The following is a 21420-nucleotide window of genomic DNA, read 5'->3' as shown; positions in this document are numbered from 1 at the left end:
ACTCTATCAAAATCGGTCATGATCTTGAACACCTCTATCAAATCTCCCCTTAAACTTCTTTGTTCTAAGGAGAACAACCCCAGCTTCTCCAGTCTCTTCACATAACTGAAGTCCCTCATCCCTGGTACCATTCTAGTAAATCTCTCCTGCATCCTCTCTAAGGCCTTGACATCCTTCCTAAAGTGCGGTGTCCAGAATTGGCCACAATACTCCACCTGAGGCCTATCCAGTGTTTTATGAAATTTTAGCATAGCTTCCTCGCTTTCGTACTCTATGCTTCTATTAATAAAGCCCAGGATGCCATATGCTTTTTTAACAGCCTTCTCAACTTGTCCTGCCACCTTCAAACATTTGTGTATGTATACCCCCAGGCCTCGCTGTTCCTGCACCCCCTTTAAAATTGTACCATTTAATTTATATTGCCTCTCCTCGTTCTTCCTACCAAAATGCATCACTTCACACTTCTGTGCATTAAATTTCATCTGCCGTGTGTCTGCGCATGTCACCAGTCTGTCTATGTTCTCCTGAAGTCTGTTGCTATCCTCCACGTGGTTTACTACATTTCCAAGTTTCGTGTCATCAGCAAACTTTGAAATTATACCCTCTATACCCAAGTCCAGGTCATTAATATATATCAAAAAGAGCAGTGGTCCTAATACTGACCCCTGGGGAACACTACTGTATACTTCCCTTCAGTCTGAAAAACAACCATTCACCACTACTCCCTGCTTTCTATCCCCTAGCCAATTTTGTATCCACGCTGCCACTGTCCCTTTAATCTCATGGACTTTAATTTTGCTAACAAGTCTATTATCTGGTACTTTATCAAATGCCTTTTGAAAGTCCATTTACACAACATCAACTGCACTACCCTCATCAACCCTTTCCATTACTTCATCAAAGAACTCAATCAAGTTAGTCCAACATGATTTTCCTTTAACAGATCTGTGCTGACTTTCATTTATCAGCCCATTTTCCAAGTGCCAATTAATTTTTTCCTGGATTATTGTCTCTAAAAGTTTTCCTACCTTCGACTTTAGGCTGACTGGCCTATAATTGCCAGGTTTATCCCTCTCCCCTTTTTTGAACAGGGGTGAAATATTTGCAATCATCCAGTCCCTTGGCACCATCCCCATATCTAAGGAGGATTGGAAGATTGTGACCAGAGCCCCCACAATTTCCCTTAGGCAAATTACACAAAGATGCAAGAACTATAGAGTAGTGATAAATAGAGACCTCAATTATCCCAATCGAGACTGGGACAGTAACAGTGTAAAGGGTAAAGAGGGGGAGGAATTCCTGAAATGTGTTCAAGTGAACTTACTGGAACAGTGTGTTGCCAGCCCTACCAGGAAGGAAATAGTGCTGGATATAGTTCTGGGGAATGAAGTGGGGCAGGTGGAGCATGATTCAGTGAGGGAGCAACCCTTACTTCCCTCAGTAACCTAGAATGCATCCCATCTGGATTTAGTGACTTTTCTACTTTGAGTACTGCCAATCTTTTAACTACCTCCACTTTATTTTTATCCTATCCAGTATCGCTATTACTTCCTCCTTTACTGCTACAATGGCAGCATCCTCTTCTCTAGTAAAAACGGATGTGAAGTATTCATTTGGTAGCTCAGCCATGCCCTCTGCCTCCACAGAAGATCTCCTTTTTTGTCCCTAATCGGTTCCACCCTTCTTTTGACTAGCCTTTTACTATTTATATGTTTATAAAATACTTTTGGGTTCCCTTTTATGTGAGCTGCTAATCTATTCTCATAGTCTGTCTTTGCCTCTCATTCCCTTTTTTGGATCTCCTCTGTACTTCCTGTATTCAGCCTGGTTCTCTACTGTATTGTGAACCTTACATTCATCATAAACCTCCTTTTTCTGTTTGATTTTAATCTCTATATCTTTAGTCATCCAAGGAGCTCTAGCTTTGGTTGCCCTTCCTTTCCCCCTCGTAGGGATGTGTCTACTTTGTACCTGAACCAACTCATGCTTGAAGGCCTCCCATTGTTGAATTACTGTTTTGCCTACCAATGTTTGATTCCAATCCACCTACACAAGATTCCTTTTTAACTCACTGAAATTTGGCCTCCTCCAGTTAAGCATTTTCACATTTGATTGTTCCTTGTCCTTTTCCATAACTATTCTAAACCTAATGATATTATGATCACTGTTCCCCAAATGCTCCCCGACTGAAACATGCTCCACCTGCCCCATTTCATTCCCCAGAACTAGATCCAGCACTGATTCCTTTCAGGTTGGGCTGGAAATACACTGTTCCAGAAAGGCCTCCCTCTCTTTGCCCTTTACACTGTTACTGCCCCAATCTGTATTGGGATAATTGAAGTCTCTCATTATCACTACTCCATAGTTCTTGCATCTTTCTGTAATTTGCCTGAAAATTTGCTCCTCTATCTTCTTCCATATTTGGTGGCCTATAGTATACAACCAGTAGCATAAAAGCTCCTCTATTGTTCCTTAATTCTAACCAAATAGATTCTGTCTTTGACCCCTCAACTACATCATCCCTTTCCAGTTACAATAGTGTCTTTATGCTTGTTTGTAATTTTTGTAAAATTCCCGTAAACCTTATTTTTGGTTGTTTACTCCAGCCTCCAGCATACTTTACAACTTCAAAGAAAGAAGAAGGAACAGTATTAACCGAAACTTTGTTGGTGACTATCTTGGCATTGAAGACAAACCAGAGCTGCGACAATTTCTTGGGAAGCGGGAAAGGATAGATTTTGCAGACTCTGTCACTAAGTTTGACAGAAGATTTAAGGTAATGGTTGATAATCATATTTTTAAATAATGGAGAGGAGAAAGGTCACTTTGTGTTCCATTTTTCTTCTGCTTAGTCTTTTTCTCTCCTTGTTTTCACTTACCTCTCCACATCCCTCCATACTGATAGACCAGATTGTTCTTCATTGTAATGGTATTGCCACACTATGATTCAGAAAATTGTTTCATGATAGTAAAAATGTTGAGCTTCAATGAACATTCTCTTCATTTGTTGTTATGTGATGTCATTAGGGATTAGGCATGTTTTTAATAACTAATGTTTAGTACAAAGGAGTCATATGATTGCTGACCTGGGTTATCTAAAAGAGTATCTCGAACTTCACTCTTGTAGTTTATGACATCAGGTCAAGTCCGGGATGTGTTACTATCTTGCAATATTAAGACTGTGTGCATAGGGGCAGACTTTTCCCTGCTTTGTGCCTGGGGAATGCTCAAAGCAGAGGAAAAATGGGCATAGAACAATGATGCTGAGTCTCTGCCTCCTCGACATTGCACAGGATATCCCCTGCGGGGCAGGGACAAAATGCTTGCACCTGGAACAGGCACGAGCACGAGGCAGCCATGTAAATGGCTGCCTAATGGGGCTTCTGGTCTTATTTTCCTGTTGGATTGCCAAATGGGTGCCCATGTGGAGTAGGAGCCAGAAGAAGCAGGCCTTTTGACCTTGTGCTCAATCCTACTGAGATTGGAGGATCTAGTTGAAATTAGGAGTCCAGCCAAAAGGTAAGTGATTTCCCTCTATCGGGCTGGTAGGAGAAGGATAGGTGCTGGAGGCCCTCTGGCTGCTGTTCTTGGAGAGCAGCCAGAAGACCCTGAAACTGACAGCTATTATCTCTCAGGCCTGCAGTAGCAACTTGATTTCTGTCCCCATTTACAGGCACAAGGCCCTGCCTAGAGGCAGGCTTGCACCTGAGCTGATTTAAATGACCTGCACCTACAAATATAGCCAGATTTCAGCTCAAGTCAGGCACTCTACCTCACCTGCACCTAGATGGGAACAGGGAGGAAAATTGCAGCCATACATAAGAGAATGAGTTATGGAAAATGTTATTTTATGGAAAATGTTATGCACTTCTCTATTCATACCACACTAATTTTGTTAAGTATTTGACATGGGAGCTGGAGGATTTCAATTCTGATAGCCTTAGAGGGTGGAAGGATTGTTTGCAACTTATCAGGTTAGAGCCACATTGATGATTCCACCTGAAACTGGGGAGGGATTGTGGGGAAGAATGATGGAAAATTCAGGCGGTGAGGCCTAGTGCTGCTTCACCACTGACCTACATTTTCCTCCCCCTGCAACCCCCCCCTAGCCCCTGCTGGGACCACCACTGGATGCTCCTTATTCACTCTCTACCCATCACATGCCAATGGAAATTAGCAGTCAGAACTCCCAATTGGACTGAAACATTCTGGGAAGAGGGGATTAAAACTGAAAAGGCATTTTCAATTTAAGTCTTTGGTATGTTCACAAAGAAGTTCCAATTGGCTGGGCATCACGGACAGGCCACAGCACCGTGTTCTTCATGCTAAGTACTCACAAGCTCATATAGGGAAATGAGGTTGGAGACTGGGAACTCCCTACCTCCATCTCATTTACATTGCACCTACTGCAAGCTAAGGCTAACCTCTACCCCATCCCTCCTTGAAAATCCTGGAAATCTTGGGGCAACATAAAAAAGGCATAAATCTGGCAAAACCAGTCTGCAGCCCTTTGTCCTGACCCTTGTGCTCGGGGAACTGAGCGTTCCTCGGGAGCGAGGAACAGGAAAATTAGCCCTCCGAAGTCTAGTTCAATGTGGCAATAGCACCCTTGAAGAGAAGATCTCTTTTTCTTTCTTCTTTCTTTCTAACTTGCTTCCTTCCTTTGAAAGCCGTAACGCATGCTGGAGTAGCAGAAAAATTAACCCATTTAAAGTAAATAGAACAATGCCAGTGTTGAAATAGCAGACAAAAGAATCTTACACAAATATGTTAAACGTTTGTCTACTAATCCCATCAATAATAATTTAACTTTAGTTGCCTGAAACTTTTAAGAATCCCATTGAATAAACTCCATCCCTCTCCAATGGAGCCACTGTCTGAGGCTGAACCAGACCATTTGCAACCTTGGCGTCCTATTTGTCCCCGAGATGAGCTTCTGACCACATATCTGCTCCATCACCAAGACCGCCTACTTCCACCTCCCTAACATCGCCCATCTCCGCCCCTGCTTCAGCTCATCTGCTGATGAGACCCTCATCCATGCCTTTGTTACCTCTAGACTTGACTATTCCAATGCTCTCCTGGCCAGCCTCCCATCTTCCACCTTCCATATACTTGAACTCATCCAAAACTCTGCACTAAGTCCCTTTTACCCATTACCCCTGTGCTTGCTAACCTACATTAGCTTCCGGTCTAGAAACGTCTCAATTTAAAAATTCTCATCCTTGTTTTCAAATCCCTCCATGGCCTCGCCCTTCCCTATCTCTATAACCCCTTCCAGCCCTACAACCCTCCAAGATCTCTGCGCTCCTCCAATTCTTGCCTTTTGCACATCCCCGATTTTAATCGCTTCATCAGTGGCGGTCGTGCCTCCAGCTGCGTAGGCGCTAAGCTCTGGAATTCCCTCCCTAAACCTCTCCGCCTCTCTCTCCTCCTTTAAGACACTCCTTAAAACCTACCCTTTTGACTAAGTTTTTGGTTACCTGTCCTAATATCTCCTTATGTGGCTCGGTGTCAAATTTTGTTTGAGTATCACTCCTGTGAAGCACTTGCGATATATTACTACATTAAAGCCACTATATAAATGCACGGTGTTTGTTGTTGTTGTTGTTGTTGTTGTTGCAGTGAATCATATTCAATGTTTATGTGAGACCTAATTGACTGACAGCAATAGAACAGCTGACAGCGGTGTAGTACTGTTTGTACTAGCACTGATGCAGGTCCTGTGTATTGTATCCGCACAACTACTTGTTATATCACCACATTATTCACCATAACTTTTTTGGTATTAAATAATGATTCTTACATCATATCCTATTTTTCAGGGTATAAAGCGTGACCTTATACTAACCCCAAAGTACATTTATCTAATTGGTCGAGAAAAGGTTAAGAAGGGGCCTGAAAAGGGTCAAATCAAGGAGATCCTAAAAAGAAAGATTGAAATTCAGAACATTACTGCTGTTTCTATGAGGTACAGTAATCTTGTTTTGTGGTTACCTATTTGCCTTCCTATCTAAAAACTCCATCAAATACCCCAGAAAGCATAGCCTGGATATTCTGTCAGTCTGTCTGTCTGTTTGTTATGATCTGCCCAAGGGCAGGATCGTCAAGTCTCTTGCATGAGATTCTTGAGCCACTTATTGGGGAAGAATAGCTGAGGTGATTTCCTGTCGCCCTCCTCATGGCTTTTATCTTCAGAGTACCTTGTCCTAAGTGGGCTGTAACTATGGGTAAAGAGCCCCACCTACCCTTTATAATGAGGCAGGCCACCCACACCCATCAGACAAAAGTACCTCCACTGGATGTGATCGCTTTGAAGAGGGTGCAGAGGAGATTCACCAGGATGTTACCAGGGCTGGAGCGCTTCAGCTATGAAGAGAGACTGGGAAGATTGGGTTTGTTTTCCTTGGAGCAGAGGAGGCTGAGGGGGGACATGATTGAGGTGTACAAAATTATGAGGGGCATAGATAGGATGGATACTAAGGAGCTTTTTCCCTTCATTGAGGGTTCTATAACAAGGGGACATCGATTCAAGGTAAAAGGCTGGAGGTTTAGAGGGGATTTGAGAAAGAACTTTTTCACCCAGAGGGTGGTTGGAGTCTGGAACTCACTGCCTGAAAGGGTTGTGGAGGCAGGAACCCTCACAACATTCAAGAAGCATTTGGATGAGCACTTGAAATGCCATAGCATACAAGGCTACGGACCAAATGCTGGAATATGGGATTAGAGTAGACAGGGCTGATGGCCGGCGCGGACACGATGGGCCGAAGGGCCTCTATCCGTGCTGTATGACTCTATGACTCTATGGATGTACAATCTATTGTTCTGGTCTCTGCTTGCCAGAGCTGTTTGGAGTGGGGCCCAATCCCAACCCTTCTGACTCAGAGGCAGGAATACTAGCACTGAGACAGTGGTCACTCTGTCTGGATGCTGGATGTCAACCTAGTATTTGGAGACCATAATTTAGTCTCCACACGTTGGGCTGTCTGTAGTGGGGCTTGAACCCTTTACCTTCTAACTCAGGGGCAGGAATGCTACCACTAAACCAAAGGCTCACTCCTAGCCTGGATATTACTGCTGTTGATATTAGCAGATGAATATTTAAAGTATTTGTATAATACCCCTGTGTCTGCTACTTTAACACAGGCACTAATCAGTTTGTTTTAAAATAGCAGACAAAGAAATCAATATGATTACATTAAACCTTTGCTAATATCAACAGTAACTTCTAGGCTCATAATACTAAAGCACACCTGCAACCTCTTGTTGTCCTTGGTGTAAAAGTACATCAATATCTTGAAACGAAAATTGCTTTCCTCCATTCCCAAAAGCAATATGCTAGGAGTGCCCACGTTGCAAGTGCGATTTCAAGAGCTAAAAAGTCCCTCACTCCACCTAACACACATGGGGGGTGATTTTAACTTTGGGCAATAGTGTAAAACGGGTGATATTGAATCAGCTGCCCTTAATACATCTCTCCCGGCTTTAATGGAAATGAAAATCAGTTATAAGAAAGGCCTCCTCCTTACATTCAAAATGTGTGAATATTGTACATTGTGAAACCACAGAGATGAACTGTGAAAACAGCATTATGTACAGCTCATTGGTGCCATTTGAAAAGATTAGAAATTACATTTTTTTATAGTCTACTGTTATTTTCAATTTCCATCTTTCCTCTCCCCTCTCTGAAGGCACTGACTGTGTCTAGGGTACAGCTCCCTCTCCCCTTTCTGAAGGCACTGTCTGTGACTGGGGTACAGCTCCCTCTCCCCTTTCTGAAGGCACTGTCTGTGTCTAGGGTACAGCTTCCTCTCCCCTCTCTGAAGGCACTGTCTGTGACTGGGGTACAGCTTCCTCTCCCCTTTCTGAAGGCACTGTCTGTGACTAGGGTACAGCTTCCTCTCCCCTCTCTGAAGGCACTGACTGTGACTGGGGCTCAGCTCCCTCTCCCCTTTCTGAAGGCACTGACTGTGACTAGGGTACAGCTCCCTCTCCCCTTTCTGAAGGCACTGTCTGTGTCTAGGGTACAGCTTCCTCTCCCCTCTCTGAAGGCACTGTCTGTGTCTAGGGTACAGCTTCCTCTCCCCTCTCTGAAGGCACTGACTGTGACTGGGGCTCAGCTCCCTCTCCCCTTTCTGAAGGCACTGACTGTGACTAGGGTACAGCTCCCTCTCCCCTTTCTGAAGGCACTGTCTGTGACTAGGGTACAGCTTCCTCTCCCCTTTCTGAAGGCACTGACTGTGTCTAGGGTACAGCTTCCTCTCCCCTCTCTGAAGGCACTGTCTGTGTCTAGGGTACAGCTTCCTCTCCCCTCTCTGAAGGCACTGACTGTGACTGGGGCTCAGCTCCCTCTCCCCTTTCTGAAGGCACTGACTGTGACTGGGGCTCAGCTCCCTCTCCCCTTTCTGAAGGCACTGACTGTGACTAGGGTACAGCTCCCTCTCCCCTTTCTGAAGGCACTGACTGTGTCTAGGGTACAGCTTCCTCTCCCCTTTCTGAAGGCACTGACTGTGTCTAGGGTACAGCTTCCTCTCCCCTTTCTGAAGGCACTGTCTGTGACTGGGGTACAGCTTCCTCTCCCCTTTCTGAAGGCACTGACTGTGTCTAGGGTACAGCTTCCTCTCCCCTTTCTGAAGGCACTGTCTGTGACTGGGGTACAGCTTCCTCTCCCCTTTCTGAAGGCACTGTCTGTGACTAGGGTACAGCTTCCTCTCCCCTTTCTGAAGGCACTGTCTGTGTCTAGGGTACAGCTCCCTCTCCCCTTTCTGAAGGCACTGTCTGTGACTGGGGTACAGCTTCCTCTCCCCTTTCTGAAGGCACTGTCTGTGACTGGGGTACAGCTTCCTCTCCCCTTTCTGAAGGCACTGACTGTGACTGGGGTACAGCTTCCTCTCCCCTTTCTGAAGGCACTGTCTGTGACTGGGGTACAGCTCCCTCTCCCCTTTCTGAAGGCACTGACTGTGACTGGGGTACAGCTCCCTCTCCCCTTTCTGAAGGCACTGACTGTGACTGGGGCTCAGCTTTCTCTCCCCTTTCTGAAGGCACTGACTTTGACTGGGATGCAGTCATATAGGTGCCTGCAGCTCTCTGTTACCTCACCTAAGTGGTTTGCCTTTGTGTGTGGGGCTGAACAGGAAGGACTAGAAGTTCCTGGCCTCCCACAGCTGAAGGCCTCTCAGACTTACACCTGCACTGCTGTTTCCAGCCCCCATTCCTGGGACAAGACCCTGACTGGGCCTACACCATGGGTACAACATGATCTGGACCACCAAATCCAGATGTACTGCATCTGTCCGGCACCCAGATTCAGGGCTCCCAAGAAAACCAACCCCCCTATGTCTTGATAAAATTATTAGGAATGTCATGGCGGCTAAGAAGAAAGTCAGTTAAATGAGTAACGCTATGCATAACTAGTATTTATCTCCTGGAAGATATTTTAAAATATAAAAGAATTGACTTCCTCCTTTAAATTAACTTGATATAAGTATCAAAGTCTATGCAATGTTTGTTTATTTTTTTAATTGTTCTTCAAGCTGAGTGATGATGTTGCTGATTACTTTCTACCCTATGACAGTCTGGTTCAGGTACACCATGGCTCGGAGGTAATGCAGAGCTCCTTTCACAGAACTTTGACAATGGGTCTAAGTCCAGACTGTGAACCAATCCCTTTGCACCAGTGCACAGACTGCACAATTTGATCCTGTAACTCCTGAATCAGATTAACGAATCCTTGCAGTTGTACCAAATCTAAGAACAGTTTTGCACTATGGTCTTGTATCCACACTGAATTTAGATGGACCAAAACAAACTTCAGCTTTAGGGGCCTAGACAGCTCAGAAATGATGAAGCTCTCAACTCATCTATTTAGGTTGGATTGCTATTGTTTCTAATACTTATCAATCGTTAATTGTTATTTTAGATTGACTGTTTCAGATCTACTATCACATGTACCTGTCGAAAGAAGCCACTGGTGCAACTTAGAGAGATTATACATGATATGATGTTTGTTTTCTGGTTTATTTTAGCACCAGGCAAGATGATTTTGTTGTCCTGCATGAACCAGAGTATGACAGCCTCCTGGAGTCCATTTTTAAGACAGAGCTCATTAGTCTTCTGTGCAAACGAATTGAAGAGCTATCACGTCAGAAATTAAAGCTCAATTTTGCTGACTCGTAAGAAAGCACCTTGTTTGTTTTTCCTTTTTTGGTCTTGTAATGAAACATTTGAGCATGTTTGTGATAACAGGATCTGATATTAATTTTTCACCTATGATAATGAATATCACACAACAATAATTTCTAGACTTTTATTGCTACAGTTGTTCAAGTCGAATAGTTTAATACATGCCTCATCATTTTAATATTTTCTCTCCCTTCCCCATCTGTCATGCAGCATCATCCCACGCTGAACTAATCAAGACCTGCTCCTAAATGTGCACCATTGGCACTCTGTAGGCCTCTGATAGGAGGAGTTCCCATGTCTCTGCCAGTGGCACTCGGCAGTCTCTATTAAGAGGAATAACAATGTCTTCACCAGTGACATTCTATAGCCCCCATAAGGAGAAGTTCCTGCACCTTTGCCATCGGTGCTCTGTACCTGTATATTATCAAGTCCATGACAGTGGCACAGAATCAACTTGAGTTCTGTGTTTCATTGCTTGTCTTCTGCAGTTTTATAGAACTACATAGAATTACATAGAAATTACAGCACAGAAACAGACCATTCGGCCCAATTGGCGTATGCCGGTTTTTTATGCTCCACACGAGCTTCGTCCCACCCTACAAGTAGCAAATATTAGGCAAATAAAAATACAGGAAGTAAATAACTACAGTCATAACACTGTAGGGCCATAAACAAATGTACCATCAGAGAATCATTATAGTAATGGGTGAGTTTTATATTCCTGTCAGCACAGTTAAAGCAGTGAACACAAATCTTTATTTTTAATAAAAGACAATGAGAAAAGTGTAATTGCTGGTAATCTAAATAAAAACAGAAAATGTACTCATAGGATTTCACCAGGTCTAGTGCATGAGTCAGTCAGGCTTATTCCACGTAGATAACTTCATGAATGGGTCAAATGGGGGTAAATTCAAAACTAATCTGTGGAAACATAATTTCAGTGAGTGAGTGGTAAATCTAAGGAACAGGCTAGCCTAGGGAGATGATAGAAGCAGATAGTTGGATTCATTCAAATTCAAATTAGATAGATTTCTTTCAGAAAATAATGGGCCAAATCTTCCTGTAAAAATAACGGCGATTTCATGACACACACCGTTATTAAGGCACAAATCAGCCAGCAAGTTCAGGGGAAGAAGAGAAACGTCATGAGTTACAAATCTCCAGAACGTGCTGGTCGATTTACACCACTCTGCTGTTTACCTCGCACAAATGGCACCTCGCCCTAAGCCTCCCCTTTATTTTTATGAGCTTGCTGGATTTGCACATTAATTGCCCATGAAACTCGCTGCAGAAAGTTCATAATTAACAGCTTAAGTACCCTTTTAACAATGTGATAATTGCTAATGTAACACCAATCGATTTCTCCAGCCCAGAAAGGGAACAATTTAAACTGTTGATCCTCATTCCGACAGGTAGTAAATTCTTCTTAGAGATTTAAAAAAATCTCAAATTATTAATTTATTTTTATTTATTATTATTATTATTATTTACTTTATTTCTCTTTCTGTATCTGATTTGACTCGAATTCACCCTCCTTCTCCATCCTTCCTCTGTTTCTTTCTCAATCCTTAAATCTTTTTAGCTAAGGGGATAGACTGTTGGTCTCGTCGTTCACTAAGGTCCCAGATGCCCCATTGATCCTCGAGGAGGATCAGGTAGACGAACTCATGGAGGTCAGGTTCCATAGTTCCTACCCACAGATACCCATGTCACTGTGTCTGCCAACCCAGGCACTCCTATCTGAAAATGATGACTTCTCCATGCTTCAGAACACTGTGTTTCCCATGAGAGACGATAACAGAGTCTTGGACCCCATTTTAGGACAAGAAAACAAAGTCCTCCTGGAGTTGGACAGCGCACTTCAGTAACACGGCTTCTGTTCAGTGCCCAGACAGAGGGGGGCTAGGAAAATTGACCCTTATATTGTCATATAATAATAAAGTGAAAGGAAAAAGATTAAAATTTGTTCCAGGTATTAGAGATAAGGCTGAAGTGTTTGCAAACATCTTCAGTCAAAGGTGCCAAGTGGGGATGATCTTACTCAGCCTCATCTCAAGGTCCCAAACATCTTGGATACAACTGTTCAGCCAAATTCCTGCCCTTCCCCTTCCATTGCACTGCAATTACATCCACCGAAACGCCAGAAGTTCAAGGCTGTTGTGTTTTCTTAGATAGTAAAATGTGCGTTTAATCAGTGATGCAAACTCGTCACTCTAAATATTGATAGTTTTGAGGAATGATTAAAGATTGCCTGCTGTTTTTCCATTATGGAGCCTCATTTTATTTTGTCTGTTTTTAATAGCATACAATTCAAAATCAAGAAGGAAGGATGGGGAGGTGGTGGCACTCGGAATCTGATCTTCAGCAGAGGCCAGGGGGACGTGATAGTACTTAAATCCACAGGAAAGACACTTAACATTAGTATTGGAGATGGGTTACCCAAGAACTCGAGTAAGTAGTCCTGCATAATGCCTTATAATGTACCATTAAAATGAGCTATTTGCTGTGTGTGGTGCAGTTTCCAAAAGTGTCAACAATGGAATAAGAGAAAGAGAGCTGTTCCAGTGACTGTAGAACCTGTTGCATTAAACAACTGATAAATTGCTTGTGGCAATGCTCTCAAATTCAGAGTCCTTAAAATGTGGGAGTACACTAGGCCAACGGATCAGAGCATGTCAACTATCTTTTAATTTGTATGTTTATGCCATGAATAATCATTCTACCAATAGCGTTTTATACTAAATGGTGAATAAATGGATATTGCGCTGCCAAACTTGATAATACTTTGGTATGGTATATACCTCTTACGTAGTGCTTTCTAAACAAATGCCAGTTGTTTGTTGGTCTGTTTACTGCATCATGCTGCATTTAACATGCAAATCTTTTTGGTTCCACTGCTCCTGTCTAGAGCTGGTGCAGGGTTGAGGGGGGAGAACAGGAAAATCTGCCTCTACTTTTTCCCATCCAGTTGTAATGTTCTATAGTTCACTACAATGCTACATTGGGTACATTCTAAGCAACATGTATCAATGGTTTATATGCCTTGGAAATTAAGATCAGCAGGTGCAGTTGTTACCCCAGGGTGCTTCAGTGGTCATGTATTTGAAACAGTAAAGGAATTCTATGCCTGAGATTTTCATTCATGAACAGTAAACCTGAGGCATTGCTTCGTGTTAGTCAACCTCCTTCCTTCCTTGGGTCACAGCAACACGCTTTGAGTAAGCACGAGACAGTTGAGTGTACGGAACAGACTTTATTGTACAGCACCGGTGATCAATCTATACAGTACAAGGGTAGCATCCAGTTTCGCTCTTTCCAGCTACCTACTTAGCTCTGAAACTGTAACCCCTTTTTAAACACATGCTGCTTGCTACAAAAGCAACACACCATAATGTTTTCATAGTTAGACAGACCTTCAGATTACAACTCCTACAACCTCCCTTGTTAACTTATCAAGAACACCCAGTTCAAAGCATTCTGTATTTGGGCTATACTATGGACTATAGATTCTACATTAATCACTCATGGTTGATGTTTGCTCTAGGCAACACTCCCTTGCATTCCAGTTGACATCTGTAGTGGAATAGAGTCCCTTTGTTCATGTTCCATGTTTCATCTTTCCTTGCATTACCAGGCAACCTGCTGGTCCATCAACCAGTTATGGTTATTATAGTTCATTGTGGTTATTATAGTTCATTGTGATTATTAACTCTCAACTCTCCAACATGTCCAACACTTCGCACCCAAAGCTTGAACAGGGTTAAAAGTGGCTAGTTGTGTCCATCATAAAGTCTGCTTTAATTTGCATTTGCTGTCCCATCACAGCTGATGTAGCTGCTTCGAATCAGTTATCATGAGTAATTGAGTTGTGTCTCCAGGTAACTGCAGAAGGAAGCTTTCAGCCAATCACCTGTAATAAAGCACCAAGAATCATTGAATTTTATGGCACGGGAAGCCATTCAACCCATTGTGCCCGTGCCAGTTCTCTGAAAGTGCTATCCATCTAGTCTCATCCCCTGCCCTTTCCCCATACCCTATTAAATTTTACATTTTCAAATATTTATCCACTACCTTTTTGAAAGCTAGTATGGATTCACCGTTTCTGGTAGGGAATTCCATGTCCTAACAACTCTCTGCATAAAATAAATTCTCTTAACCTCTCCCTTTGTTCTTTTGGTGATCTTAAATTTATACCTTCAGTTACTGACTCACTGATCAGCAGAAATAGTTTTTCCCAATATACCTCATCAAAATCTGTCATAATTTTGAACACCTCTATCAGATTTCCACTTAACCTCCTTGGTTCTAGGTATCTCAGCTCAATGATAGCACTCTCACCTCTATCAGAACATTGTGAGTTCAAGACCCACTCCAGAGACTTGAGCAAATAATCTAAGCTGACACTTCAGTGCAGTACTGAAGGAGTGCTGCACTATTGGTGATGCTGTCTTTCAGATGACAGACAGCGTCACTAATAGTGCAGCACTCCCTCAGTAGTACTCAGTACTACTTTTAAACCAAGGCCTTGTCTGCTGTCTCAGATGGACATTAAAGATCCCATGGCATGTTCAAAGGAGAGCAGGGGAAGTGGCCTGGCCACATTTTTCCCTCAACCAACATCACTAAAAACAGATTATCTGGATACTTACCTCACTCTGCGCAAATTGGCTGCTGTTTTCCCTACATTTCAACAGTGATTACATTTCAAAAATACTCCACTGGCAGTGAAGCACTTTGGGATGTCATGAGGAGAAAAACTATTCAAAGATGAATTCTCCTAATTACCTGGCCAATATTCATCCCTCAAGCAATACCATAGGGGAAAAGAACAGATTAGCACTCAAGTAACATCTGAAAAACGGGAAATTTGGTCTCTAATCCTTCTCCCCACTTTCTGTGCTTCAGTTGCACTGCCTCCAAATTTTCTGCAAGGCTTTTCTGATGGCCACATCTGAAAAGGGCACAGCATTGTAAATTACATGCATATGAGTATCAGATGGCTCTGCACGCAGATTTCCTGTAACAATGCCAGGTGCAGGTCAGGGCCGGACTGCCCCATAAAAACCTGGCTCGGCTGTTTCCAGAGCTGTCATGTAGGTCCTATGGTATCTATTATAGTGGATTTTCAACTTGGCACCCGGGTGTAAAACTGAAATTAATCAAAATGAAAATCATGGAGGAGAGCTTCTATAATGGCCGTCCAATCTGCAATGCCAGTTTTACATCTGGGTAGCAAGTTGAAAATCTACCCCTATCTGTCTTAAAGAGACAGACTGGTGTTATTAGGATCAGTACTTATTTTTGACTTTTTGAATACAAATAGTTTTGCTGCTTCAGTACTCGTTGGAGAACACTGTTAGTCTTTTACACTTAGTGGTGGAGGCAGTGCTCAATACTGCGCCACCTCCCCATCCTCTTTGCAGTTTAACTTATATGGAGGACAAAGTGAAGCAACTATAAGCCCCCCTGACTGCTGCTGAAGTCATTCACTTGGCTCTCTCCTAAGCTACTAAGAATTGTTTCCCTACCACAGAGCAAAAATCCCCTCACCCCTGACCACACAACTAAAAAGGAAAGCCTCACAGTCAAACCAGAACCTTCCTCCTTTTCCTGAACTATCATGCTTCATACCCACACTTGTTTTCACTGTTGTTCCACCTACTGCTTGGCACCACAGTGTTACCTGTTTGCCAACTCGCTCCAAGGCAGACTTCAGGGATACCCCGACTCCTTCTTGGATTGCTGCCAAATCAACCTTGGTACAGTAGCATAAACATATTAACATGGGACAACACATTTAACTAAACATGAAGGTCATAGGTGTTCAATTACAGATTCTGAATGGTATAAATGGAAGTAAAAATTTACCTCTATTTATCAGACGCAGTCAAGGTGAAAATCCTGCTCCCATAAACTTCAGTCGTTCGGGTTCTTTCATGGGGTTTCCATTGAACCTGCCCCTTTAAGGTTACCGCTGCCTTTAAAGGCACCTGGACATTTTCTTAGTCATATATAGGATCAAACATAGGGACATAGGAACAGGAGTAGGCCATTCAGCTCCCCGAGCTTGTTCCGCCAAGATAGCCTTGTATACCTCAAATGCAGTAAGATCACGAACGCTTTCTGAACAATTGTATGTTACAGTAAACCTCACATGTGCCTGGTGCATGCCAGGAATATTCTAATTAGACCCAACAGGAAGATTGGGTGCTGAGGTTATCATCACTGCACCACACAGTTTTGATTCAATCCTCCCAAGTTGCTTGATGTTAGCACCTGTCTAGGAAAATCCACCCTTACATCTCCTCACGTAAAAATGCTTTTGAATTTTTCCAGATGATTTGAAAACAAGTTGCAGAATGGATTTTTTTTCAGCACCCTCAGCACCCAATCTTCCTGTCAGGTCTAATTAGAATATTCCTGGCATGTACAGGCACAATAAAGTTTCATATGTTATTGGCTGTTTAATGTTTAGTTTGGAGTGATAGTGTAAGTCAGAGAAAGTTAGCCAGAGAAATAATTAAAGTCTTTTTTCTTTTTCCAAATAATAAGTAAACAATTAGAATTTTGAAAGTTTTTCAGCTCAGCACAAACCCCAATGCTCACTGACTTTCCATCAATACCCACTACCCACCACCCTCAATTACCTATTACACTATACTCAGTATCTACCCCCTCCCCCAAATAACTTCCTCCCCAGTTACTCACTACCAACCAGCCGTCAACCCAAATTTTTATCCCCTGTGCCCTTAACCCTAATATTCACTGCTCCAATACCCCGATACTCACTGCCCCAATACTCTCTACCTCCCCCCGACTACTCACAGCCCCTTCACTACCCACTCCACCATCCTCTCCAACTGCTCACTTTTACAACCCACTTGCTGCTCCCACATCCTCTTCCAAATCCTTAGAAATGCAACAACCCTCTCTCAAACAATATTCCTTCTTACTTATTTTCAGCAATGGTTCCTTATAAAACTGAAATGTGCTAAGAGTGAGATTTGCACTGTATAATTAATAAACAGCTGCTACCTTATGGTAGCTTGTCATACTCTCCGTGCTGTGAGATACTAACATTTTTTTTTCTCTTTTGTGACAGAGCCAACAAGGAAAGGTATTGCAGTCAGCAGAGGAGTTAGACAAAATCCTCCATCTAGATCTGCCCCACCACCACCATCAGGTAACAAATGGTGCAAAAGAATCAACTGATGTAAATAAATGAAGCAAGACAAGTGCAGACAATCTCTTAGACCTTTTCATGGTGACAACTAAGTGGCAACTGCCAAACATTTTCTCCATCTGTAACAAAATCATAAATGTTTTCTTTATAGTAGTGTTTGTGATTTTGCTGCAAACATTGAACAGGGGAGATCTTCCAGCCTAGAGGAACAGGCAGCACTACAGCTGAAATCTACTGATGTAAATAGTAGGGCCCTCGCTTACAACGTAACGTATGTACCTGTGAGGTGTGTTTATGATCGGTTTGCAGCATCTCAGGTTCCATACCTCACCATGGGCTGACACTGGCCCAAGATGATTTTGCTTTACTTGCCTTGCGATTTAGAAATGCCAAAGCAGTACTGCACAGGATGTGCTTAATATGCTGCCACTAAAATGGAATTCCAAAGGAAGAAGTCTTTCTAACAATTACTATTTTTCTTACTTAAGGACAGTGTCGTAATGGTGCACCAAGTTTCTCACGGGTTAGTCAAATGAGACAAGAACAAACTTATTCCAGGCCCATGAAAGGCCCAAGAAATTCTACAATCAATTCTGAAATGCCTTCACTGCCAAAACAAGGTGCAACCACTAAAGCAAGAAGAACAACGAATACCAATGCTAATATGGAGTTCATGAAAGTGCCTGATCAAGGAGTTGCAGGGTAGGTGACGAAAAATGCGGTATGGCAGTATAACAGAGCTAAATATGGTTAGTCTAGCTCAGTTGGAATGATGCGTATCTCTGAATCAGAAGCTTGTGGCTTCAAGTCCTACTTCAGGACTTGAGCACATAATTAGGCTAACACTCCGATACAGTACTGATGGAGTGCTGCATTGTTGGAGGCGTCTTCCTTCAGACAAGATGTTAAACGGAGGGCCTGTATCACGTTGTGGGATTTTTGATCAATTTTTTTCACGGAAAGAATTTTGTGTTGACTTTTAAAACAAGGAAATTTGTACAGGTTTGACAAAAAAGACCACTGCTGCAAGCATTGAAGAATATGTATTAAAGCCAGTTTATGGAAGTCACAGCTCATAATCTATTTCAAACTGATACAATGGTGGGAATTTTAACTCCTGGTTGGGGTCGCGGCCTAGCGAGTGGCAGGCCCATCCGGGAGCGGCAGCAGGAGGCCCAGCCAATTTTAACATCCAGACCTCATTAACTTGCCGCTGGCCAACTTCCCAACCAAAATGACTCTGAAATGGCAGGGACCAGTGGAAAATCAGGTGGTGGCCCAAAGTAAGTGCAGGGACGGGGGGTTTGAATGGGGATTCTGGGGTGGTCAGCGGTGCTCGCACTTCCCTTGTGGGGCCCCCGCAAAGGAAAGTTTTAAGCCCACCTTATAGGACCCCGCCAGTGGTCTGACCAGGTTTGTGCTTTTTTTTTATTTGTTCATGGGATGTGGGCGTCGCTGGCGAGGCCAGAATTTATTGCCCATCCCTAATTGCCCTTGAGAGGGTGGTGGTGAGTCACCTTCTTGAACCACTGCAGTCCGTGTGGTGAAGGTTTTCTCACAATGCTGTTAGGAAGGGAGTTCCAGGATTTTGACCCAGCAATGATGAAGGAACGGTGATATGTTTCCAAGTCGCGATGGTGTGTGACTTGGAGGGGAATGTGCAGGTGGTGTTGTTCCCATGTGCCTGCTGCCCTTGTCCTTCTAGGTGGTAGAGGTCACGGGTTTGTGAGGTGCTGTCGAAGAAGCCTTGGCGAGTTGCTGCAGTGCATCCTGTGGATGGTACACACTGCAGCCACAGTGCACCGATGGTGAAGGGAGTGGATGTTTAGGGTGGTGGATGGGGTGCCAATCAAGCGGGCTACTTTGTCCTGGATGGTGTCGAGCTTCTTGAGTGTTGTTGGAGCTGCACTCATCCAGGCTGTTGGAGCGATTGCTGCGGCCATCCTGTTGACTCCCTGGTGAGGATGACATCAGTGGCCTATTGACCCAATAGGACCCAAATTGACACAAATGTATGAGGCTCCTGTCTGACTCAGACAGCCACCTCTTATATCTGAAATATCAAGCATTTTAAATTCGCAATAGATCTGGGGATCTGGGTTCAAATTCCCCCCAATGAGAGTTGATTATCTCATTCCAGGTCCATTAGCCAGGATGACTGGGTACAGTAACTTAGTGGTTATGGTACTGGACCAACAGCCCAGCAGTTGTGAGTTCAAATCCCACTGTGTCAAGTTGTGCAAATGAATTCAATAAAATTTGGTCATTTGTAGGCTGGCACCAAGAAAAATTGCTAGATTGTTGTAAAAACCCAACTGGTTCACATGTCTTTCAGGGAAAGGAACCTGCCATCCCTACCTGGTCTGGCCTACACATGACTCAATGGCTGACTCTTAATGCCTTTGGGGCACCTAGGAATGGGTGATAAATACTGCCTTGCTAGCATCACCCATATCCTGAGCACAAATAAGAACAAAGAAAACTATTTCTTCGGGTACACTGAATTAAGATTGGAAAGGAGATCAAACAGCTGAAATCACTTGTCATGAAATTTCTTTTTGTAGAATGCAAAGAAGAAGAAGCATATCTCAGAGACCTCTACCGGGAGTGGGCCGCCCGAAACCACAGCCACAGGGTCCCAAGTGTCGGGCACTTTATCAGTACACAGGTCAAGATGTAGACGAACTCAGCTTCAATCCCAAAGATGTCATTGATATCCTTCTCGAAGGTAAGATTATGCAGCTGTTGTGTACGGTAATAATAAATATAACTCACTGAACACTGCAGTTGGAAAACACAAGAGCTGGTTAGGTTCAAAGCTGGAAGCAGAAATGCAGTTGCATCTTTCTTTTCGATGGTTTAGTTCTACTGGTTGAGAAGTCGAAAAAGTCCATTCTTGTTCGGCAGTAAGCAGAAAAATGAGCGATTAAGGTTGCTGCTGTCCAATTCCTTGCTAAATTTCCTTAAGATGGTTTCACATTGTTTGAATGTTGCAAATGCACAACAAATCAGTCAGCACCTGAAGTAACTTGAAGAGAGTAAAGGCAGGTTATAGTGTTTCAGATGTGTACCCTATATCAATATTTTGTTTCAGATTTCCAGCATTTGCAATTTTTTTTCTTTTTACACTAGTATTTGATGTTAGCCATTTTCAACTAGTAGAAGGAGGATTTTATATATTTTGTGCCTGTTTTAGGCACTCAGCATCAGCAACAAACACTCCTACGATTCTTAGCTCCCCACAATCTTTCTCCCATCTATGAAAGATAGTAGAACAGCACAATCCCAGACGTTGTTTCAAACTTTGAATATCAAGTGAATTTATTTAACAATAGATAAACAAGAGAATAAATAGAAGAAATGTAACATATATATTTACAACAGAAATTAGACTATCCAGCTCTTCAAGAGGAAAAACAACAAAAGTTCACAATCTCAATGCTAAATGACTATTCATTTTAACTGAAATTTTATGGGCCAGATTTTCCTCTCAAAATAATGGTGAGGTTAATGGCGCTCACTGTTATTTATGTGCAAATGGTACAGCTTCTTCAGGCAGGGAACAGATGCGCGTTTAAATGCCAATATCCAATAGTTGCTGTCTGAGTTGTGCCGCTCCGCCATCAGCTTTGCGAAAACGGCATCTCACTGACTGCCTCACTGCATTGAATGGCGTTACGTTCCTGTATTTTGGAGGTAGATACGAACTAAATTCATCACAGAAAGTTAATTCTTGTTATTTCATAGACATTTCAAGTCTAAGTACCTTTTTAATGACGTGATAAGTGTTAATTGCTGCCAGTCAACCTCTCTGGCACTGAAAATTAGCGATTATAAGTATGGAGTCTCTTTATTTCTCTTTCTGTACCTGACTTGATATTGAATTCACCCACTGTAATTTACACTCCCTTCTCAGTCCTGGCACTGTTAATTTCACAGTCCTTCGATTTGATTGGTTAAGGAGCTACACAGTTGCTTGCCCTGTTTACTAAGGTCTCAGATGCCCTGTTTCTCTCACTGTGACGTTATCAGCTCGCACTTTCAGCAACTTGCCA

General features: G+C 43.0%; 1 protein-coding gene across 1 annotated transcript in view; it reads left to right on the top strand.

Annotated features, from left to right (window-relative positions):
- Nucleotides 1-21420, top strand: part of myo1f (myosin IF) — a 116438-nt gene that overhangs the window by 91065 nt on the left and 3953 nt on the right. The window contains exons 21-27 of the mRNA XM_067968234.1: nucleotides 2607-2776; nucleotides 5826-5971; nucleotides 10026-10172; nucleotides 12485-12633; nucleotides 17285-17365; nucleotides 17854-18067; nucleotides 19930-20093. Coding sequence (XP_067824335.1) covers nucleotides 2607-2776; nucleotides 5826-5971; nucleotides 10026-10172; nucleotides 12485-12633; nucleotides 17285-17365; nucleotides 17854-18067; nucleotides 19930-20093 — 1071 coding nt within the window. The remainder of the gene's footprint in view (nucleotides 1-2606; nucleotides 2777-5825; nucleotides 5972-10025; nucleotides 10173-12484; nucleotides 12634-17284; nucleotides 17366-17853; nucleotides 18068-19929; nucleotides 20094-21420) is intronic.

Source organism: Heptranchias perlo, chromosome 29 (genome assembly GCF_035084215.1).
Source record: "Heptranchias perlo isolate sHepPer1 chromosome 29, sHepPer1.hap1, whole genome shotgun sequence".
Classification (NCBI taxonomy): domain Eukaryota; kingdom Metazoa; phylum Chordata; class Chondrichthyes; order Hexanchiformes; family Hexanchidae; genus Heptranchias; species Heptranchias perlo.
The sequence above is the reverse complement of the archived record's forward strand: the minus strand, read 5'-3'. Positions and strand labels throughout refer to the sequence as shown.